This window comes from Bos grunniens, chromosome 3, assembly GCF_055505025.1.
Source record: "Bos grunniens cultivar Pamir isolate PY7600 chromosome 3, Bosgru_T2T1.0, whole genome shotgun sequence".
In the NCBI taxonomy this organism is placed as follows: Eukaryota; Metazoa; Chordata; class Mammalia; order Artiodactyla; family Bovidae; genus Bos; species Bos grunniens.
The window spans coordinates 89,303,431-89,328,177 of record NC_141167.1 but is presented as its reverse complement, the minus strand read 5'-3'; the positions used below and the strand labels follow the sequence as shown (position 1 = coordinate 89,328,177).

Sequence of the window (24,747 nt, the reverse complement as noted above, 5' to 3'; positions counted from 1 at the left end):
AGGCATCCCCAGAGGAGTCCATTGCACAGACCTTCCCAATGCTGACAATTCAGAGGGTTGGACAAGCTCCAGGACTTCAGCAGGCATGGAGAGAATGCCCTGGCCTTCTATTCCTTGAGCAAGTCAAGAGGCCTGTGCCCCTAAGACTCCTAGAATCACTTTGGCTCCCTACCGAGGACACTCACCAAACTAGAGACTTATCTTCTTCATGACTTCATCCCCTGCCAACACCAAACATGCATGAATTTCCTTCTGACAGCTTTCAACCTTCATAAAGATCAACCTAAGCAAATAAAAGACTTGTGAGGTTGTTGGTGCCATGACTTCCTCACACACACTCTTCTGCCACTCCAAGCCCATGCACAGCCTATATTTTCACATCTAGAAAGGTCTCCACCCAAATCACTTAAAACCAAGGACACTCATGTTTTAACTGATGTGTTTTATTGCAGAACTCTAGGTAGGAACAAGGTGTGCTAGGCAAAGGAGACTTGTACCCTAGGAAATGGAGACACAGGTCAGTTTTATGCCCAGTTGCAGCAGTGACAGCTGGTGTCAAAGACAAGCCCGGTCAGGCAATTCTGCTTGTATGTGATTCCATTTACGCAGTTCCAGAAGGCATTTCTGTTATCCGCCACTGGGTAGAGGCCATCGGCTTTGCCAGCACAGTATCCTCTACCCTCGGAGCTGCTGCTCTTATTTCCACTCCCACTTTCATTTCCAGGACTGCTGTTGGGCTCACTGGACTGCGTGGAGGCATTACAGGCTGAAACAGCACAAAAAGCAGACCTGGCAGAGGCTCCCAGATTCACCTAGAGGTGAAGAACTAGCAGGCCTGAGGTGAGGTCTGGAGATGGGTTGCTGTTCACTCTGGGTCCTGACACCTGAGAAGCTCACAAGGTAACTCCATACTTAGGAATTATGAAATGAGTCGCCAGTCCAGGTTCGATGCACAATACTGAATGCTTGGGGCTGGTGCACTGGGATGACCCAGAGGGATGGTATGGGGAGGGAGGAAGGAGGAGGGTTCAGGATGGGGAACACGTGTATGCCTGTGGCGGATTCATTTCAATATATGGCAGAACCAATACAATATTGTAAAGTTTAAAAATAAATAAAATTAAAAAATAAAAATAAATAAAAAGAGAGAGAGAGAGAGAGAAAAAAAAAAAGAGCAGCTCTAATTTCAATCCGGAGAAGGCAATGGCACCCCACTCCAGTACTCTTGCCTGGAAAATCCCATGGATGGAGGAGCCTGGTAGGCTGCAGTCGATGGGATCTCGAAGAGTTGGACATGACTGATCGACTTCACTTTCACTTTTCACTTTCATGTATTGGAGAAGGAAATGGCAACCCACTCCAGTGTTCTTGCCTGGAGAATCCCAGGGACGGGGGAGCCTGGTGGGCTGCCGTCTATGGGGTCGCACAGAGTCGGACACGACTGAAGCGACTTAGCAGCAGCAATTTCAAGCCAGCCTGGTTTTAAATTTTAAAAGTTCTCTCTTATGATGCTAAAATAATTTTTAAAAAATTTTACTGAGCAATCAGTATATGCAAAATGCTTTTCTAGGATTTGTGTTTAAGTGGGGGAGCAGATAGGCTCTAAGAGAAAATCTGGACAAAATTTAGAGAATTGGTACTTCCTCTGAATTATAGATTAAAAAATATGTCAGTATGGGCTTCCCTCTTAGCTCAGTCAGTAAAGAATATGCCTGCAATGCAGGAGACCTGGGTTCTATTCTTAGATCGGGATGATCCCCTGGAGAAGGAAATGGCAACTTACTCCAGTATTCTTGCCTGGAGAATTCCATGGACAGGGGAGCCTGGCAGGCTATAGTCAGTCCATGGGGTCACAAGAGTTGGACACAACTTAACAACTAAACCCTAAACCCACCCCAGTACTGCTTAGAGTTTGTTATTCAGTCTCCCCAGGCAGGCTGAAAGAGACTTTTAATAAGGGTTTCATAGAAAAATAAATGCTAATATTGAAGGTCAGCCTAATTTCTTGAGGCTTTTCCACACCTTTAAGACTTAGCAGACCTGGAAAACCCTCACAGCAGACCTGGTTTCTCATTAGAGCATACAATTTCTAACAAGGAAAGAATGTAAGTGCCTCTCTCTCAGCCAGGCAACAGCAATGATGAGACTTCTGGGGGCAAAGGGTGTGGGAAGATGTTAGGCTGTCTTGAGTTGGAAAAGGAGCATCTATACACCCTGGGCATTCCCCTACTGTCACTTACTTGCACTCTTCAGGCCAAGGGCATCCTTCAAGGTATTTATCAGGGGGAACTTGCCCTGGTTGCAGAAAGTGCCTGTGAAATCATCCAGGTCAATGGCCCAGACCATGGCACCTCCAAAGTTGTTCTCCTTAAGCCACTGAGCCTATTTAAGAATCGAGGACACCAGGAGTCATTTTATTTCTTGAGACTCTGGGCTGAGCTGGAAGCACATTGGAGGGGCTGACCTTACCTTGATTCTGAAGCTGTTAACATTGTCATAACCAACCCACTCAGTGCCCTTGTAGGCATAGGGCACATTCTGAGAGTCATCCCATGCCTCAGTGGCTCCATCTTTCAGGAAGGCACAGATCTTTAAAAAGTCAAGAGATTCAAATCCTTTAAATATGACTCCCATGAAAAATAAAACATACACCTTCCTCTTTGATTTTTTTTTTTTTCTGTCATGTCTCCAATTGGGGTTTTCCACAGGTTTCTAATTATGGCCTTTTATCTACAGTAAATAGCAACAAGTTGTTTTTGAAATACTCAGATGTTAACCTTATTCTTAGTGCTTGATTTTGGGGACCCACATCAGTATGGGAGATAGTTACTTAATTCCCTTATGTGTTAATATAAATGACCTTAAGTATACAGTCTGTTGTTTGAATGGGCTTCCCTGGTGGCTCAGCAGTAAAGAATTCACCTGCAATGCAGGAGATGTGGGTTCAACCCCTGAGTTGAGAAGATCCCCTGGAGAAGAAAATGGCAACCCACTCCAGTTTTCTTGCCTGGAGAATCCCATGGACAGAGGAGCCTTGCAGGCTACAGTCCATGGAGTTGCAAAAGAGTCAGACATGACTTAGCGACTAAACAACAAACAACAATTGTAGTTTGAAGGGATATTGCACGCTATAAATCTTCATACTGGATTAGGTAAATGAATAGGTTACTTATACATCTGAAGCATCTGGAGTAATATTTGTGTTAAAGTATGTAAATAGTGGACAGAATGAACATTCAAGCTTCTTGCAGGTTCTAGCCCTAAGGCTAGTGTGCAGCCCAGGACATGGCATTCCCAGAGTTCCAATGTACAGCCCAGCCTACCTACCTCATAGTAGGCCCAGAACCCAGCCTCCCTGGTGTAGGGCCCGGCAGGACCAGCTCCAGAAGTGGGGGCACCGATACCATTGTTGGAAGCGTCTCTTAGGATGAAATTGTGTCCGTAGGCAGGGAATCCAATGATGAGCTTCTCAGCCGGGGCCCCGTTTTTCTTCCAGTAGTTCATGGCGTATTCCTGAAAAGGTAGCAGGTGAGTTAGAGGCCTACCCAGCTGAAGACCCCACGCTTAGTTATGCTAGTCCACTGACCTAACAGGCAAAATTTAATGATGCTCATGACATAGATTAGTTTGTACTTTTTCAAAAATATTTTGGTGAGGTTATAGTTAATGAGATAAAATCGGTCACTTAGAAGATTTATCCAAATGAGACTTTTGCAAAATTTGTTTGTTTTGTCCCTGAATCTGCATGTAATTTACATCATCTCTGGTCTGCATCTGCATCTGTGTGGAGACTCACCACATTGAGGTAAGTATTGCTGCCAGTGTCAGTTGGGTATTTGTAGAGAGGGCTGTTCTCTCCTGTGTAGCCTTCCCAGGAGCCATGGAAGTCATAGGTCATGACATGGATGAAGTCCAGGTACCTGAGGTAGAATACAGGGTTGTAAAGCATTTCCCATGGCTGTTTCCCATACTTATGTGGGCATCCCTGGTAGCTCAACATTAAAGAATCAGTGATTAAGAATCCACCTGCTAATGCAGGAGACACGGCTTCTGAACCTGGGTAGGAAAGATCCCCTAGAGATGGAAATGGCAACTCACTCCAGTATTCTTGCCTGGGAATTCCCATGGACCTAGGAGCCTGGTGGGCTACAGTCCATAGGGTCCCAAGAGAGCTGGACATGACTTAGTGACTAAATAACAATAGTACGTATGTCCCACACTTAAGCGAGCAAAAGATACCACCACCAAAACACCCTAAACAAAGTCCCTGGGTAGTAAGACAAAGCACAAGTCTACCTTGCAAGAGTGATGCCTACAGGAGTTTTGAGGATAAGGTGAGTCACTCACTGGGATAGCTGGGGAATCTCATAGCCAGCCTGGATATTAGAGATGCCAGCAGCTACTGCAGCAGTGACCAGCAGCCTGGGCTTGTTGGTTTGCTTGGCTTCCTGTTCAAAAGCTTCACGTGTTTCCTATAGAATAATCAAGTATAGTAAAGTATCTATGAAACTGATTTCAACTCCTTAACTATTATAAATTTATATTTGTATAATGCTTTACTTTTTCAAAATGCTTTCACATATTTTACCTTACTTTTGTTTCTCAATACTCCTATAAAGTAGACAAGATTGATGGTATTGATTGTATAGCTAATATGTGTATAAGTTAGATAATTTCACCAAAGTCTCACAGCAAGTTAGTAGCCAGGTCATGACCAAAACCCAGGTCCCAGATGATGAGTCAGAACTCTACTTATATCACTGCACTATGAAGTTATAGTTGCTGTAATAATTTATATCCAGGTTTTAGCAGTACAGAAATTTGCTTCCCTCTGTCCAGTAAATGAGCTACTTTATTGGACTGACAGCCCAAAAAATGAAATGTTCAATTGGTTGATGAGGAAGCTATGAACAGCCAGGTGATAGGTTCCCATTCAAGGCTAGAGGTTAATCCACCTTTATTTTGTGTGACTCTAATCTCATCCTGAGTACTGAATTCAGTTTTCATAACTGCATTATTAGGGTGTACCGGAGTGTGCTCAAGTGAAGAATGTGTCTAAAAATTGTCATATGTATGCTTGTTAAATGAACTAGGTTATTTAACTAGAAAAAAATTATTAATAAGATATTATAGCTGTCTTCAAATATTGGACCAACCAATATATTGCCAAAGGGAGAAGCTTTATTCTTTGTTAGTTCAGTGAACAGACTAGAACCAATGATTGGAAGTTATTAATTGTGACTGGAAGTATGTCTTGACTAAGAATATAGATGTTCTTTTTCATCACTAGAGCTGTTCAACAAGTAAGTGGATTGATTTTTCAACCAATGAATTACTTAATATTGAAATTATTGGATACTGGCAGACAATCTGGTGAAACAGATGGTATAGGAAAAATCTCTATCTTGGGGGAGGATAAATCTATGAAAGCCTTCCTCAGTGATCAATGCAAAGAAATAGAGGAAAACAATAGAATGGGAAAGACTAGAGATCTCTTCAAGAAACTTAGAGATACCAAGGGAACATTTCATGCAAAGATGGGATCAATAAAGGGCAGAAATTGTATGGACCTAACAGAAGCAGAAGATATTAAGAAGAGGTGGCAAGAATACACAGAAGAACTGTGCAAAAAAGATCTTCATGACCCAGATAATCACAATGGTGTGATCACTGACACTCACCTAGAGCCAAACATTCTGGAATGTGAAGTCAAGTGGTCCCTAGGAAACATCAGTATGAACAAAGCTAGTGGAGGTGATGGAATTTCAGTTGAGCTATTTTAAATGCTAAAAGATGATGCTGTGAAAGTGCTGCACTCAATATGTTAGCAAATTTGGAAAACTCAGCAGTGGTCACAGGACTGGAAAAGGTCAGTTTTCATTCCAATCCCAAAGAAAGGCAATGCCAAAGAATGCTCAAAACTACCACACAATTGCACTCATCTCACACACTAGTAAAGTAATGCTTAAAATTCTCCAAGCCAGGTTTCAGCAGTATGTGAATTGTGAACTTCCAGATGTTCAAGCTGGTTTCAGAAAAAGCAGAGGAACCAGAGATCAAATTGCCAACATCCACTGGATCATCAAAAAAGCAAGCGAGTTTCAGAAAAACATCTATTTCTGTTTTATTGACTATGCCAAAGCTTTTGACTGTGTGGATCACAATAAACTGTGGTCAATTCTGAAGGAGATGGGCATACCAGACCACCTGACCTGCCTCTTGAGAAACCTGTATGCAGGTCAGGAAGCAACAGTTAGAACTGGACATGGGCCAACAGACTGGTTCCAAATAGAAAAAGGAGAACGTCAAGGCTGTATATTGTCACCCTGCTTATTTAACTTCTATGCAGAGTACATCATGAGAAACACTGGGCTGGAGGAAGCACAAGCTGGAATCAATATTTCCAGGAGAAATATCAATAACCTCAGATATGCAGATGCCACCACCCTTATGACAGAAAGTGAAGAAGAACTAAAGAGCCTCTTGATGAAAGTGAAAGAGGAGAATGAAAAAGTTGGCTTAAAGCTCGACATTCAGAAAACTAAGATCATGGTATCCAGTCCCATCACTTCATGCCAAATAGATGGGGAAGCAGTGGCTGACTTTATTTTTGGGGGCTCCAAAATCACCGCAGATGGTGAGCGCAGCCATGAAATTAAAAGATGCTTACTCCTTGGAAGGAAAGTTATGACTAACCTAGACAGCATATTAAAAAGCAGAGACATTACTTTGTCAACAAAGGTCCATCTAGTCAAGGCTATGGTTTTTCCAGTAGTCATGTATGGATGTGAGAGTTGGACTATAAAGAAAGCTGAGCACCGAAGAATTGATGCTTTTGAACTGTGGTGTTGAAGAAGACTCTTGAGAGTTCCTTGGACTGCAAGGAGATCCAACCGGTCCATCCTAAAGGAAATGAGTCTTGGGTGTTCATTGGAAGGACTAATGCTGAAGCTGAAACTTCAATACTTTGGCCACCTGATGCGAAGAACTGACTCATTTGAAAAGACCCTGATGTTGGGAAAGATCAAGGGCAGGAGGAGAAGGGGACGACAGAGGATGAGATGGCTGAATGGCATCACCGGCTCAATGGACATGGGTTTGGGTAGACTCTGGCAGTTGATGATGGACAGGGAGGCCTTGTATGCTCCGGTTCATGGGGTCGCAAAGAGTCGAACACAACTGAGTGACTGAACTGAACTGAACTGAAATCTAAAAGCCATCCTTGCTTTTCTTACTCCATTCATTTTTCCTTGGTGATCTCTTAATTATTTAACTTTATTGATGATGTCAATAAAATATATCAAATCAAGTTCTTGTCCTGAACACTAGTTTCTCATTCATCCAGTATCTATTCATCCACTGTCTATTGGACATTCTTATGACGCCCTACAAATTCCTCTCACTCATCATGTTCAAAGACAAATTAATGAGTTTTTCTTGTTTCAAATCTACCTTCTTCCTGTATTTACCATCTTAGTTAAGAGGACCACAGTCAAATCAATTCTCAAGGACAGAAAACTGGAAGTTCTCTCTTTTCACACTTCCAATTGGTCTCCAAATCCTATTGATTCTACCCTCCTAATATCTCATATACTTCCTCTTTCTGTCCTCTCTGTTAGGATCTTTGTTCAGATCCTCAGCATTTCTGGCTTGAGTTATTGTAATGGACTCCTCTCTCCCTGCCTCCCTACCTCCTTGTAATTTATCCTCCATGGTTAAAGTCAGAGTAATTCTTCTAAAACATGAGTTTTGCCATATGTCTAGATTACTTAAGAATCCTTCAAAAAATTAGTACTCATTAGTATCCATGTAGAACCCAGACTACATAGGTAGTTATGACACCTATTAGTTGTTTGATGTTAGGTTACTTAAACTCTTTATATTTTAGCTTTCTCATTTGTAAAATAAAGTTTATGATACTTATAGTATTTTTATCATAGGGTACATATGAAGATGAAATGGGTTATGACTTTAAAAACAGCTTATAAAATTGTGCCTGGCACATAACACATGTAATGTTGTTGTTGTTATCAAATGCTGTTGAATGTAGGCATGATAATCAATAATCTTTGTGATGTAAAGATCCAACAAGTCAAAACTCCAGTTTACTTTCATTCTGGAGCCACCAGATTTTCCTTGCAAAGAATTCTTCTTTGAATTTTCTTGGGCTCGGTGCTGCCACCTTCCTCCTCACCTGCACTAAGACAGTGAAGAGATGCTTGTCCTGAGAAGGGCTTCCACGAGAGCCAGGGTACTCCCAATCAAAATCCAGCCCGTCAAATCCATACTGGTGTAGGAATTTGATGACTGAAGAAATGAAAGTCTTGCAGTTCTCCGGAGTGGCAACCATAGCAGTGAAACTGAGGGAGATTCAAAGAAGGCAGAGTGAGGCCTTGGTGGCCACGTCTTGTTGTAAAGTCAAACTCCTATATTTTTGCCTCAAAGCTTTTCATTAGGCCCCAAAGCCCAGATAAAAGTATATTGCTGGTTTTCTCCTGTACTTCTTTATATAACTACTCTGCCAGCCATGGTACCTCAACGTTCTCTTTACTTTGTTATCCACCCAACTGATTTTTCTCCCAAATTGGACCTGTTGCTTTGAACACCTGTCTACCTTGGCTCACTGTGTGGTCTCTCTAAACAGTCTCTGAAGTTCATATGCCCTTAAAAGAGTCTCCTTATTTATTTTCATGACTTTCTCTTCCTTTCTTCCAGAAGGTAAACGGAGAAAAGTGCTATAACGCTCTTCTCAGGCGTTGTGCTTCTGAAATACTGTAAGAAGAGATTGTTTTGAAGTCTCAGTCACTGAATCTCTGTGAATGGAGTCCTGGAATATCCATCTAAATGTAAACATATACAACAAATTGTGTTCTATTTAGTATTGAGATTCTGGTATAGTAATTTATTTAAGTAGCATATTTGTTTAATATACATCCTTAATACCCCATCTTAGGTTATGAAATCTGAAGGAAACGGCAACCCACTCCTGTATTCTTGCCTAGAGAATCCCGTGGATTCTCTAGGCAAGGAGCCTAGTGGGCTGGTGCCCATAGGGTTGCACAGAGTCGGACACGACTGAAGCGACTTAGCCTGCATGCATGGATTGGAGAAGGAAATGGCAACCCACTCCAGTATTCTTGCCTGGAGAATCCCAGGGACAGAGCAGCCTGGTGGGCTGCCTTCTATGGGGTCACACAGAATCGGACATGACTGAAGCGACTTAGCAGCAGCAGCAGCAGGTTATGAAATCTGAAGGGACATGGGTCACACTGGGCTAACCTGTTACCCATAGCAAATTAAATGAACATCCAATGCTCTCATAGAGGACTTACGGGGCAGTTCCAAAGTTCCAGCCTCCAATGGCCAGGAGAATTTTCAGCTGGCTGTTCCTGTAAAACAAAGTAGAGAAAAGAAAAACTTCAAAATCCATGAATCCCTCAATTTAAAATAATAATGCTTTGTATCAGGCCTGATTATAAACTTTAATGTTGTCTTGATAAGATATTCTGTAGAACAATTACCCATCACTACAGAACAATTTCTTTATAAAAATTATTTGTGTTATCATTATGAATGCACAGAGTTCTTTAGCAAAATCTAAGTTAGAGGACTGCTTTTTTTCCCTTGAGAATAAAAGAACAGTTTATCCATGAGTTAAAAGGAACATGGGCTTCCCAGGTGGTGCTAGTGGTAAAGTATCTGCCTGCCAATGCAGGAGACATAAGAGAAGCAGGTCTGATCCCTGTGTAGAGATCTCCTGGAAAAGGGAATGGCAACCCACTCTTGTATTCTTGCCTGGAGCATCCAATGGACAGAGAAGCCTGACAGGCTACAGTTCAGACGATCGCAAAGAGCCGGACACGACTGAAGCAACTTAGCATATAAAAGAGACATATAAGCATACTATAGTTTAAAATATTATAGTAAAAATTTGAGGAAATAAAATAGATTGATACTTATGAAACTACAGAGCTTCCCTGGTGGCTCAGAAGGTAAAGAATCTGCTTGCAATGCAGGGGACCAGGGTTCGATCTCTGAGTTGGGAAGATCCACTAGAGGAGGAAATGGCAACATACTCCAGTATTTTTGCAAGGAGAATCCCATGGACAGAAGAGCCTGGAAGGCTACAGTCTGGGGGGTGGGGTGGAGTGGGGGTCACAAAGAGTCAGACACGACTGAGTGACTAACACTATTAGGGCAACCCATTTGCGTGGGATGGATGTTTCAGGGCAGCACTTGATGGGTGAGCAGGATCTCCTGGATCTTGTCCTGGAAGTTCTTTTCTGCAGCTATTCCTGCTTCAAACTCTCAAAGTTCCTCTTCCTTCTCTGTTTCTCAGGCCTAATGTTGGAAGCCCATTTGCATCTGAAGTTGCTTCCAGTACTCCTGGGCTAAACTGCAGCAAGTGAGTGTCTTATAAAATTCTCCCTCTCTTCATGGTTAAGCTCTTTAAGACCTTCATTTATGAGTTCCTGTTCCACAGGACTAGGTTTTTTTAAAAATGGGATTGTACTGGGAATTCTTACATTCTATCCTATCAGCTGAAATGATAAATGTTGCTTGGACATAATTACTTTCTCAGACTCTGTGATAATGAATATGAATCAATTGGCTTAGAATCATGAACATTTTCTGGACTAGTGGTTCTCAACCATCAGCTTAGATAAGAATAGAGTACAAGGACCAGAGTTGAAGGATAACATTAAAATTTCAGGTGTTTAACCCCTTTCTCAAAGACTGTGATTCAGTTGGATTAGGGACTGAGATTTTTATCAACTGCCTTATATGTGATTTTGATGCAAGATCAATAATAAATCACAGTTTAAGAAATACCACTTTGAAAGGCCTTGGGCTTCCCAGGCGGTGCTAGTGGTAAAAAATCTGCCTGCCTATGCAGGAGATGTAAGAGATGTGGGTTCAGTCCCCGGGTGGGAAAGATCCCCTGGAGGAGAGCATGGCAACCCACTCCAGTATTCTTGCCTGGAGAATCCCATGGACAGAGGAGCCTGGTGGGCTATAGTCCATACAGTCGCAAAGAGTGGGACATGACTGAAGTGGCTTAGCACGCACACACACATCATAACTCAAATTCTAGTAGCTACATTCTAGATACTGCCACTACTGATGTTTGCAATAGCCCATAGCCTTACTTCTCCTAGATGTAACTAACCAAACAAATTAGAAATTTAAAGATACCAAGATTTTCTTGCTTGTTTTGTTTCATTTTCCCACAAAGTAGAACTCTATTAAAATACAGTAAACTCTTCTTATTTCCTGACCTCTGCTATGTCTAATCTTCAGTGTCCTCTGCCTCCTGCTCTCTGATTCAAGTAGTTAAGATGGTTTGCAGTTTCCTAGGCCATAAAAAAGATGTCGAGAAGATGGTGGAGGAATAGGATGGGGAGACCACTTTCTCCCCCACAAATTCATCAAAAGAGCATTTGAACACTAAGCAAATACCACAAAACAACTTCTGACGCTGGCAGAGGACACCAGGCACCCAGAAAGGCAGCCCATTGTCTTCAAAAGGAGGTAGGACAAAATATAAAAAATAAAAAGAGAGTCGAAAGAGGTAGGGATGGAGAGCCGTCCTGGGAAGGGAATCTTAAAAGAGGAGAAGTTTCCAAACACCAGGAAACCCTCTCACCAGCAGGTCTATGGAGAGTTTTGGAATCTCAGAGGGCAACATAACCGGGAGGAAAAAACAAATAAATAAAACCCACAGGTTACGCGCCTAACTACAACTCCCAGCAGAGAAGTAGCCCAGATGCTCGTATCCACCATAAGCAAGCGGGGGCTGAACAGGGAGGTGCAGGCTGCATTGCTTAGGGTAAGGACCAGGCTTGAATGCCCTGAGGGCAATCTGAGGGAGCTAACGTGAGATAGCAACCCAAATTGTGGGATAGCCAGAAAGAGAAGGAAAAAAAAAAAAAAAAAAAAGAGGAAAGGGAAGTTTCTGGCGAAAAGCTCTAACCTAAAGCTCTGCAGGCCCGCTCACTGAACAAAGGACTGAACAAATACCAGAGGAGAGCCAGCCGGCAGTGGACCGGCCCATCCCCCGCTGGAGGCAGGGAGGCAGGTGGGTGACAGCCAGAGCTGGAAAGGGGCAATCTCCGCCGCGGAGATGGCATCCTCTACCAAACTGAGAGCAGGCTTCCCGTTGTTAACCAAGTCTTCCTGGGATCCTGGATGGTTGACATCCACCAGGAGGGTCACAGCCAGAGATCAGCTCCCCAGAGGAGACACATGGCACACCTGAGACAGCGCTCCTGCTGCGCACCCAGGAAACGGAATGACTGGAACAGAGGAGGTGATAAGACTCCCGGCCCCACCTGGGGAGACTGAGCTCGCCAAGCACTGGGTCGCCTGAGCTGCTCGGACCTGGGAAGGGCACAAAACGCAGGCCCAACCAAGTCTGTACCTTTGTGGAGTACCTGAGAACCCGAACCTGAGTGGCTTAGACCTGGGAAGTGCATACAATCCAGGGCCTGCCTTTGATAGTTCCCTTGCAGAGCAACTTGGAGCCTGAGCAGTATAGACCGGGAAAGCACACACATGGTGGGCGGGGGGAAACCCAGTGTGGTCCAGACACTGTGAACACTCCCCACACATGCCAGTGATATTTGTTTGCGGTGCTCCTCCCTCCCCGCAGCCCAATTGAAAAAGTGAGCCTAAGTAAATGGCCACCTTCGCCAACTTGTGTCAGGGTGGAAGTTAGATACTGAAGAGACTTGCAGAGGAAGCCAAAATAAACAAAGAAGAAGGAACCACTTTGGAAGTGACAGGTGCAACAGATTAAAACCCTGTAGTTAGCATTGGCTATATTGGAAGAGACCTATAGACCTTGAGAAGAATTATAAGCTGAAACAAGGAACTATCTGAAACTGAACTGACCCCATACTGCCCCCAACAGCTCCAGAGAAATTCCTAGATATATTTTACTATTATCATATTTTAATTTAAATTAAAAAAATTTTAAGTTCTTTATCACTCCTTTAATTCTTATTTTTAAAACTTACTATTACCTTGCCAAAAAAAACCCCTATTTTTAAAGCAAATTTCATATTTTTAAAATAACTTTTGTGATTTTTTTTTAATATTGTATTTTTGAGAGATTTTTAATCTTCGCTTTTTGGTATTTGTTATCAATTCTGTACCTTTAAGATTCCACTTTTCAGTACTCATTTTTACTTAGGAGTTTGATTACTGGCCAGAGAAGACAATGGCAACCCACTCCAGTACTATGCCTGGAAAAATCCCATGGATGGAGGAGCCTGGTAGGCTGCAGTCCATGAAGTCGCTAAGAGTCAGACACGACTGAGCGACTTCACTTTCACTTTTCACTTTCATGCATTGGAGAAGGAAATGGCAACCCACTCCAGTAGTCTTGCCTGGAGAATCCCAGGGACGGGGGAGCCTGGTGGGCTGCCGTCTATGGGGTCGCACAGAGTCGGACACGACTGAAGCGACTTAGTGATTACCGGCTTGATTGCTCTCTCCTCTTTTGACTCTCCATTTTCTCCCCCAGGTCACCTCTATCTTCTCCCTCCCCTTTATGCTGCTGCTGCTGCTAAGTCACTTCAGTCGTGTCTGACTCTGTGCGACCCCATAGACGGCAGCCCACCAGATTCCCCCATCCCTGGGATTCTCCAGGCAAGAACACTGGAGTGGGTTGCCATTTCCTTCTCCAATGCATGAAAGTGAAAAGTGAAAGTGAAGTCGCCCAGTCCTGTCTGACTCTTAGCGACCCCGTGGACTGCGGCCCACCAGGCTCCTTCATCCATGGGATTCTCCAGGCAAGAGCGCTGGAATGGGGGTGCCATTGCCTTCTCTGCCCTCCGCCTTATAATCTCTACTTAACTCTGTGAATCTCTTTGGGTGATCCAGACTGTGGAGAACACTTAGGGAACTGATCACAGGCTAGACTGGTCTCTCTCCTTTTGACTCCCTCTCCTCTCCTCCTGGTCACCTCTATCTCCTTCCTCCCTCTTCTCTTCTCTATGGAACTCTGTGAAACTCTCCGAGTATTCCAGATTGTGGAGAGCAAATAGGGAATTGATTACTGGCTAGATTTCTCTCTCCCCTTTTGATTCCCCCTCTTCTCCTTCTGGTCACCTCCTCTCTCTTTTCTTCTCCATGTAACTCTGTGAACCTTGTGGGGTGTCCCTCACTGTGGAGAATCTTTTCACCAAAAACCTAGATGTTTTATCATTAGTGCTGTATCGATGGAGAAGTCTTGAGACTACTGTAAGAATAAGACTGAAAGCCAGAGGCAGGAGACTTAAATCCAAAACTCAAGAACACCAGAAAACTCCTGACTCCAGGGAACATTAATCAATAAGAGCTCATCCAAAAGCCTCCATACCTATACTGAAACTAAACACCAACCAAGAGCCAACAAATTCCAGAGCAAGACATTTCAAGCTAATTCTCCAACAGCACAGGAACATAAACTTAAGCACAAAAGTACAGGTGGCCAAAAGTCACACCAAACCCATAGACACCTCAAAACTCAGTACTGGACACTTTATTGCACTCCAGAGAGAAGAGATCCAGCTCCACCCACCAGGAAACCAATGCAAGCTTCCCTAACCAGGAAACCTTGACAAGCCACTCGTCCAACCCCACCTACAGGGAGGAACCTCCACAATAAAGAGGAAACACAAACTTCCAGCATACAGAAAGGCCACCCCAAACACAGCAACCTAAACAAGATGAAAAGGCAGAGAAATATTCAGCAGGTAAAGGAACATGATAAAAGCTCACCAAACCAAACAGAAAAGGAGGAGATAGTCTACCTGAAAAAGAATTCATAATAGTGATAGTAAAAATGACCCAAAATCTGGAAAACAAAATGGAGTTACACATAAACAGTCTGGAGACAAGGACTGAGAAGATGCAAGAAAAGTTTAACAAGGACCTAGATGAAATTAAAAAAAAAGTCAATCTTAATGAATAATGCAATAACTGAAATCAAAAGCACTCTGGAGGGAACCAACAGTAGAATAACTGAGGCAGAAGATAGGATAAGTGAGGTGAAAGATAGAATGGTGGAAATAAATGAAGCAGAGAGGAAAAAAGAAAGAAGAATTAAAAGAAATGAGGACAACCTCAGAGACCTGTGGGACAGTGTTAAAAACCCCAACATTCAAATCATAAGAGTCCCATAAGAAGAAGACAAAAAGAAAGGCCTTGAGAAAATACTTGAGATAATAGTTGAAAACTTCCCTAAAATGGGGAAGGAAATAGCCACCCAAGTCCAAGAAACTCAGTTTCTGAAAGAGAATAAACCCAAATTGAAACACCCCAAGACACATATTAATCAAATTAACAAAGATCAAACACAAAGAGCAAATATTAAAAGCAGCAAGGGAAAAACAACAAATAACACACAAGGGGATTCCCGTAAGGATAACAGCTGCTCTTTCAATAGAAACTCTTCAGGCCAGAAGGGAATGGCAGGACATACTTAAAGTGATGAAAGAGAAAAACCTACAACCCAGATTACTGTACCTAGCAAGGATCATTCAAATATGAAGGAGAAATCAAAAGCTTTACAGACAAGCAAAAGCTCAGAGAATTCAGCACCACCAAACCAGCTCTTCAACAAATGCTAAAGGATCTAGGAAACACAGAAAGAGGGTATAAACTCAAAACCAAAACAACGAAGTAAATGGCAACGGGATCATATTTATCAATAATTACCTAAAATGTAAAAGGGTTGAATGCCCCAACCAAAAGACAAAGACTGGCTGAATGGAGACAAAAGCAAGACCAATATATATGCTGTCTGGGGCTTCCCTGGTGGCTCAGATAATAAAGCATCTGTCTGCAATGCTGGAGACCCAGGTTCAATCTCTGGGTCGGGAAGATCCCCTGGAGAAGGAAATGGCAACCCACTCCAGTTCTCTTGCCTGGAGAATCCCATGGACAGAGGAGCCTGGTAGGCTACAATCCATGGGGTCACAAAGAGTCGGACACGACTGAGAAACTTAACTTTACTTATATATGCTGTCTACAAGAGACCCACCCCAAACCTAGGGATACATATAGACTGAAAGTGAAGGACTGGAAAATGATATGTCATGCAAATAGAGACGAAAAGAAAGCAGGAGTAAGCAATACTCATATCAGATAAAATAGACTTTGAAATAAAGGCTGTGGAAAGAGACAAAGAAGGACACCACATAATGATCAAAGGATCAAGCCAAGAAGAAGATATAACAATTATAAATATATATGCACACCAACATAGGAGCACTGCAATATGTAAGACAAATGCTAGTAAGTATGAAAGGGGAAATTAACAGTAACACAATAATAGTGGGAGACTTTAACACCTCACTCACACCTATGGATAAATCAACTAAACAGAAAATTAGCAAGGAAACACAAACTTTAAATGATACAATGGACCAGTTAGATCTAACTGATATCTATAGGACATTTCACCCTAAAACAATGAATTTCACCTTTTTCTCAAGTGCACACGGAACCTTCTCCAGGGTAGATCACATCCTGGGCCATATATCTAGCCTTGGTAAATTCAAAAAAATTGAAAAAGCATCTTTTCCAATCACAATGCAATAAGACTAGATGTCAACTACAGGAAACAAGCTGTTAAAAATACAAACATATGGAAGCTAAACAACACACTTCTGAATAACCAACAAATCACAGAAGAAATTAAAAAAGAAATAAAAATATGCATAGGGAAGAATGAAAATGAAAGTACAACAATCCAAAACCGATGGGATTCAGTAAAAGCAGTGCTAAGGGGAAGTTTCATAGCAGTACAAATGTACCTCAAGAAACAGGAGAAAAATCAAATAAATAACTTAACTCTACACCTAAAGCAACTAGAAAAAGAAAAAATGAAGCACCCCAGGGTTAGTAGAAGGAAGGAAATCATAAAAATAAGGGCAGAAATAAATGCAAAAGAAGCAAAGGAGACCATAGCCAAAATCAACAAAGCTAAAAGCTGGTTCTTTGGGAAGATAAATAAAATAGACAAACCATTAGCCAGACTCAATAAGAAACAAAGGGAGAAGAATCAAACCAACAAAATTAGAAATGAAAATGGAGAAATCACAACAGACAACACAGAAATACAAAGGATCATAAGAGACTACTATCAGCAACTATATGCCAATAAAATGGACAACTTGGAAGAAATGGACAAATTCTTAGAAAAGTATAACTTTACAAAACTGAACCAGGAAGAAATAGAAAATCTTAACAGGCCCATCACAAGCATGGAAATCGAAACTGTAATCAGAAATCTTCCAGCAAAAAAAAGCCCAGGACCAGACAGCTTCACAGCTGAATTCTACCAAAAATTTAGAGAAGAGCTAACACCTATCCTACTCAAACTCTTCTAGAAAATTGCAGAGGAAGGTAAACTCCCAAACTCATTCTATGAGGCCACCATCACCCTAATACCAAAACCAGACAAAGATGCCACAAAACAGAAAACTACAGGCCAATATCACTAATGAACTTAGATACAAAAATCCTTAACAAAATTCTAGCAAACAGAATCCAACAACATATTAAAAAGATCATCCATCATGACCAAGTGGGCTTATCCCAGGGATGCAAGGATTCTTCAATATTCACAAATCAGTCAATGTGATATACCACATTAACAAATTGAAAGATAAAAACCATATGATAATCTCAATAGATGCAGAGAAAGCCTTTGACAAAATTCAACATCCATTTATTATAAAAACCCTCCAGAAAGCAGGAATAGAAGGAACATACCTCGACATAATAAAAGCCATATATGATAAACCTACAGCAAACATTATCCTCAATGGTGAAAAATTGAAAGCATTTACCCTAAAGTCAGAACTGGACATGGAACAACAGACTGGTTCCAAATAGGAAAAGGAGTATGTCAGGCTGTATATTGTCACCCTGCTTATTTAACTTATATGCAGAGTACATCATGAGAGACGCTGGACTGGAAGAAACGCAAGCTGGAATCAAGATTACCAGGAGAAATATCAATAACCTCAGATACACAGATGACACCACCCTTATGGCAGAAAGTGAAGAGGAACTAAAAAGCCTCTTGATGAAGGTGAAAGTGGAAAGTGAAAAACTTGGCTTAAAGCTCAACATTCAGAAAACTAAGATCATGGCATCCGGTCCCATCACTTCATGGGAAATAGAGGGGAAACAGTGGAAATAGTGTCAGACTTTATTTTTGGGGTTCCAAAATCACTGCAGATGGTGACTGCAGCCATGAAATTAAAAGACGCTTACTCCTTGGAAGGAAAGTTATGACCAACCTAGATAGCATATTCAAAAGCAGAGACGTTACTTTGCCAACAAAGGTCCGTCTAGTCAAGGCTATGGTTTTTCCTGTGGTCATGTGAGAGTTGGACTGTGAAGAAGGCTGAGTGCCGAAGAACTGATGCTTTTGAACTGTGGTGTTGGATAAGACTCTTGAGAGTCCCTTGGACTGCAAGGAGATCCAACCAGTCCATTCTGAAGGAGATCAGCCCTGGGATTTCTTTGGAAGGAATGATGCTAAAGCTGAAACTCCAATACTTTGGCCACCTCACGTGAAGAGTTGACTCATTGGAAAAGTCTCTGATGCTGGGAGGGATTGGGGGCAGGAGGAGAAGGGGACGACAGAGGATGAGATGGCTGGATGGCATCACTGACTCGATGGATGTGAGTCTGAGTGAACTCTGGAGTTGGTGATGGACAGGGAGGCCTGGCGTGCTGCGATTCATGGCGTTGCAAAGAGTCAGACACAACTGAGCAACTGAACTGAACTGAACTGAACTGAACCCTAAAGTCAGGAACAAAACAAGGATGCCCACTCTCATCACTACTATTCAACATAGTTTTGAAAGTATTAGCCACAGCAATCAGAGCAGAAAAAGAAATAAAAGGAATCCAGATTGGAAAAGAAGTAAAACTCTCACTGTTTGCAGATGACATGATCCTCTACATAGAAAACTCTAAAGACTCCACCAGAAAATTACTAGAACTAATCAATGAATATCGTAAAGTTTCAGGATATAAAATTAACACACAGAAATCCCTTGCATTCCTGTACACTAACAATGAGAAAACAGAGAAATTAAAGAAACAATTCCATTCACCATTGCAACGAAAAGAATAAAATACTTAGGAATGAATCTACCTAAAGAAAAAAAAGACCTATATATAGAAAACTATAAAACAGTGATGAAAGAAATCAAAGATGACACAAATAGATGGAGAAATATACCGTGTTCATGGATCAGAAGAATCAATATAGTGAAAATGAGTATACTACCCAAAGCAATCTATAGTTTCAATGCAATCCCCATCAAGCTACCAACAGTATTTTTCAGAGAACTGGAGCAAATAATTTCACAATTTGTATGGGAACACAAAAAACCTTCAATAGCCAAAGCAATCTTGAGAAAGAAGAATGGAACTGGAGGAATCAACCTGCCTGACTTCAGGCTATACTACAAAGCAACTGGTCATCAAGACAGTATGGTACTGGCACAAAGACAGAAATATAGATCAGTGGAACAAAATATAAAGCCCAGAGATAAATCCACACACCTATGGACACTTTCTCTTTGACAAAGGAGCCAAGAATATACAATGGAGGAAAGACAGTCTCTTTAACAAGTGGTGCTGGGAAAACTGGTCAACCACTTGTAAAAGAATGAAACTAGAATACTTTTTAACACCATAAACAAAAATAAACTCAAAATGGATTATGAATCTAAATGTAAGACCAGAAACTATAAAACTTCTAGAGGAAAACCTAAGCAAAACACTCTCTGACATAAATTATAGCAGGATCCTCTATGACCCACCTCCCAGAGTAATGGAAATAAAAGCAAAAATAAACAAATGGGACCTAATTAAACTTAAAAGCTTTGCACAATGAAGGAAACTATAAGGAAGGTGAAAAGACAGCCTTCAGAATGGGAAAAAATAATAGCAAATGAAGCAACTGACAATTAGTCTCAAAAATATACAAGCAACTCCTACAGCTCAATTCCAGAAAAATAAACGACCCAATCAAAAAATGGGCCAAGGAACTAAACAGACATTTCTCCAAAGAAGACATACAGATGGCTAACAAACACACGAAAAGATGCTCAATATCACTCATTATCAGAGAAATGCAAATCAAAACCACAATGAGGTACCATCTTACACCAGTCAGAATGGCTGCTATCAAAAAGTCTACAAACAATAAATGCTGGAGAGGGTGCGGAGAAAAAGGAACCCTCTTACATGGTGGGAATGCAAATTAGTACAGCCACTATGGAGAATAGTGTGGAGATTCCTTAAAAAACTGGAAATAGAACTCCCATACGACCCAGCAATCCCACTGCTGGGCATATACGCCTAGGAAAACAGAATTGAAAGAGACACATGTACCCCAATGTTCATCGCGGCACTGTTTACAATAGCCAGGACATGGAAGCAACCTAGATGTTCATCGGCAGACGAATGGATAAGAAAGCTGTGATACACATACACAATGGAATATTACTCAGCTATTTAAAAAATGCATTTGAATCAGTTCTAATGAGGTAGATGAAACTGGAGCCTATTATACAGAGTGAAGTAAGTCAGAAAGAAAAACACCAATACAGTACATTAATATGTATACATGAAATTTAGAAAGACGGTAATGATGACCCTATATGCGAGACAGCAAAAGAGACACAGATGTAAAGAACAGACTTTTGGACTCTGGGAGAAGGTGAGGGTGGGATGATTTGAAAGAATAGCATTGAAACATGTATATTATCATATGTGAAATAGATTTCCAGTCCAGGTTCAATGCATGAGACAGGGTGCTCAGGGCTGATGTACTAGAATGACCCAGAATGATGGGATGGGGAGAGAGGTGGGAGGGAGGGTCGGGATGGGGAACACATGTACACCCATGGCTGATTCACGTGAATGTCAGGCAAAAACCACCACAATACTGTAAAGTAATTAGCCTCCAATTAAAAAAAGTCTGCCTTGAACAATTAAAAAAAGATATTGATAGAGAAAAGAAGGAAGAAACAGAACTAATTTTTTAATACTAGCTAAAGCAGGCAATGTTCTATGTTATCTATAGCCTCAATACTTGAAGTTCAGTTCCTGGACAAGAAGCATAGACATCACTGGGAAGCTTGTTATAAATAGTGTCTCAGAGACATTACTTTGCCAACAAAGATTCGTCTAGTCAAGGCTATGGTTTTTCCTGTGATCATGTATGGATGTGAGAGTTGGACTGTGAAGAAGGCTGAGCGCCGAAGAATTGATGCTTTTGAACTGTGGTGTTGGAGAAGACTCTTGAGAGTCCCTTGGACTGCAAGGAGATCCAACCAGTCCATCCTAAAGGAGATCAGTCCTGGGTGTTCTTTGGAAGGAATGATGCTAAAGCTGAAACTCCAGTACTTTGACCACCTCATGCGAAGAGCTGACTCATTGGAAAAGACTCTGATGCTGGGAGGGATTGGGGGCAGGAGGAGAAGGGGACGACAGAGGATGAGATGGCTGGATGGCATCACTGACTCGATGGATGTGAGTCTGAGTGAACTCCGGGAGTTGGTGATGGACAGGGAGGCCTGGCGTGCTGCGATTCATGGGGTCGCAAAGAGTCGGACACGACTGAGCGACTGATCTGATCTGACCTGATCTAGGTTCCACCTGAGACTCACTGAACCTGTACTGCATTTTAAGAATCACTTGTTTGCACATTATTTAATGTCTGGGAAGTATTGGCCTGGGAGATGCTAACTCAGATATCTCCCCTTTCTCTTACTTTTTTTTCAGGTCATTGAAAGAACTATAGAGAGCCACATCATTCCATTCAATGGTGGTGATCTCACTGTTACTCATCCCAGCGAAGGCATAGATCAGGTGAGTGCAGAGGCAGGGGTCGATGTTGTCAGGCTTGAAGCTTCCCAGGCCTGGACGGTACTGGGCCCAGTTAGAGAAGTAGCATACCAGCTGGTAGGCAGAACCTGAGGATAGTCAGAAGTAAGAACAATGGCCTGAGTTAGGTACCACTGAAATGTGCTATAAGTGTTAGCCTTGCCTCTGTTTGCCTCCCTTTCCCTCAGATGCCTGTTCTCTGTGCAGGGTTGGTTGGTAGGAACACCTTCACAAATGAGTTCAAAGCTTCTAATGTGGGAACAAGTCACTGACTTGAGGCTGGTTATTTTGAACTTTGACAGATTCACTTTGTGATCTCAGCTAAGCTGGAGAACCACTTGAGAAAAGATGCCTAGTAGTCCTCCTATGAAGCCCAGTGAATACCAATGTATAATTCTCAGGTGATTATGCTGAAGAGGATAGCAGTAGCAGCCAATACATCAAACCCATCTGTTTGTGAAGAAGACAGTAGCTTTCTTTCCTAGTACAGCTTATCTCTTAGGTATATTTTTTTAAGTAATATTGGGATATGGAAAATAGCATTTAATACATTAAGCAGACAAAAATTGTGTTTTGTATAATTTACAGAGACATTATGTCAAGGATAAAATACAGAGTCCATGACTTACCTAGCTGAGCATTCAGCAGAAAGGCCAGACCTAGAGAGAAAGAAACAACATGAATTCTGAACCAGTTGTCTATACCTTGCCAAATACAATTCTGAAGCCTTGGGTACCATGCTATGGGTCATAGATGTTTACAACCCAAGTGGCACTCAGGGGTTATGCCAAATAGTAGGCTTTTCAAGGAAGGCAAAGGGATTCCCTGGTGGCTCAATGGTAAAGAATTTGCCTGCCAATGCAGGTGACATGGGTTTGATCCCTGGGTTGGAAAGATCCCCTAGAGGAAGGCATGGCAACCCTCTACAATATTCTTGCCTGGGAAATCCCAAGGACCGAGGAGTGTGGTGGGCTATAGTTCATGGAGTTGCAAAAGCATAGGATACAACTTAGTGACTAAATGACAACAAACAATAAAGCTGCAATTCCTTTCTCTTAGTCAAAAATGAGCATGGCTCCCTATTCTTCCATTTCCATGTCATTAACAAATGTTATTGAATGCGGAGTTGGAAGTCTACTATCTATGGAAGATCTACTTACTGAAACTATCCAAAATTTACTCTACTCAGTGACTACACACCCATCCATGCTTCACTGTCCTTAACTCTGATGAATACAGCCTTCACACACAAAGCATCCTCTAAATCAGTGAACTCAGTATCTCCCAGAGCCTTGGGATTTATTTAAACCAACTTTAAGAACACTTATAGCAGAAGAGAAGAACTAGGAACTGTGAGGCAAGACTCCAGATGGCATTCCCTGGCTTCTACCAGGGCACTTTTTTTTTTTTTTTTTGCTCACAGTCACATTTTTTAATGAAATATATCTTTAAATTATACAGGGCAGTGACACAGCTTCCTGGGCCCTCTAGAGCTTTTTATTCAATAGGTCTGGGATGAAGCCAAGAACTTGTAAAGTTTAACAAGTATGCACAGAAGATTCCCAGCAACAGAGAAGTTTGGCAAACACTGAGCTAGCATTGGCCCTGATGTCCAGCACTCCTCCAAGGACTCTTTGCAGAGGAGGTAAACTTCAGCACAGCAGCCTCCTGGTCAGTTAATGATTAACTTGTGTGTACCAGAGCACTTTTGATCTGATTGTTTTATAAACTGAGTTGGAGATCTCATCTGGAAAAGCTGAAGCTATAAAAAGTTTGTAAATCTCAGCTCTAGAGCAACTAATAAGCTGTGGATACTGCTTGGCTCTAAACAATGTACTGAATCTACCCATTTAAATGATTGAATTTCTGATATTTTTATAATATATCAGCAGCATAATAGAACAGTAAGGGATAAAAGAGGAATAATCCTGAAAACAGTAGAAAAAAAGACAACTTGCATAACTGTATCTCAGTTCCTACTGATTTCCATTTCTGAAAAAGATAGACCAAAAACACAAACATGTAAATAAAAATAATACCAATTAAAATGAGTTGGCATAGGAAGATGAATAGAGAAAAGGAAACAACCCAACAAGAGATGGGAGAGTAAGACAAGCACTGGCAGAAAACTAGCCTTTCTTTCAGGACTGTGCTCATGGCATCAAAGAAGATAGAAATGCTGCCATAGACAATTGAGAAGAGGATTAGAAGCAGACATATTTGTGCATGTCAGGATTCCCTTGGAAATTTGAAATGATGAAAGAAGAATAGAAAAACGTAGAGCTATGTGTGAAGACTACTTCATGCCTTTCGGGTCCAGAGAGGGAAAGAAATCAGGTAAGAATAAGGTTCCCGTGGCAGATTCATGTTGATGTATGGCAAAACCAATACAATATTGTAAAGTAATTAGCCTCCAATTAAAATAAATAAATTTAAATTAAAAAAAAAAAAAAGAATAAGGCTCCATCCCCAATTATGGACTCACCTGTGAGGAAAATAAGTTTTGCCATGGTTGCCATCAGTACTTGCAGAGCCTGGATTTGCCTTTTATACCATCTGACAAACAGGTCATCACAAAGGATATCTTCCGAGCAGAGAGCATCTAATCCAGATGTGTATATAGCTAATCAGTAAGTCAACAGATCTCCTCCCCTACAAACAACCACTCATGGACTTCTAACCTGCACTTCCCCCTCACCACCTCCTCTGCTTAATAAAGACAAAACATCATGTCTCCTAACGGGGTGGTAGAGACCATCACCATGAAAAATACAAGCTTGATAGGTTTTTTGGCAGTTCTCAGCCATGATAAGCATCCATTTAAACATTATGATTAGG

General features: G+C 41.6%; 1 protein-coding gene and 1 long non-coding RNA gene across 2 annotated transcripts; one reads left to right on the top strand and one right to left on the bottom strand.

Moving 5' to 3' along the window:
* Positions 1 to 427: 427 nt before the first annotated feature.
* CHIA (chitinase acidic) lies at positions 428 to 24,429 on the bottom strand. The gene is made up of 11 exons (XM_086391765.1): positions 24,395 to 24,429; positions 22,539 to 22,568; positions 21,797 to 21,998; positions 9,333 to 9,389; positions 8,195 to 8,360; positions 4,348 to 4,472; positions 3,797 to 3,920; positions 3,328 to 3,513; positions 2,470 to 2,589; positions 2,241 to 2,382; positions 428 to 766 (listed from the first exon to the last, which is right to left on the bottom strand). The coding sequence occupies exons 1-11, from the start codon at positions 24,426 to 24,428 to the stop codon at positions 525 to 527; spliced, it is 1,428 nt and encodes a 475-aa protein (XP_086247891.1). The 5' UTR covers position 24,429; the 3' UTR covers positions 428 to 524.
* LOC147376032 (uncharacterized) lies at positions 8,333 to 11,558 on the top strand. Its single transcript, XR_015160648.1, has 2 exons — positions 8,333 to 8,846; positions 10,340 to 11,558. It is a non-coding gene; the product is annotated as an uncharacterized LOC147376032 (long non-coding RNA).
* Positions 24,430 to 24,747: the final 318 nt, after the last annotated feature.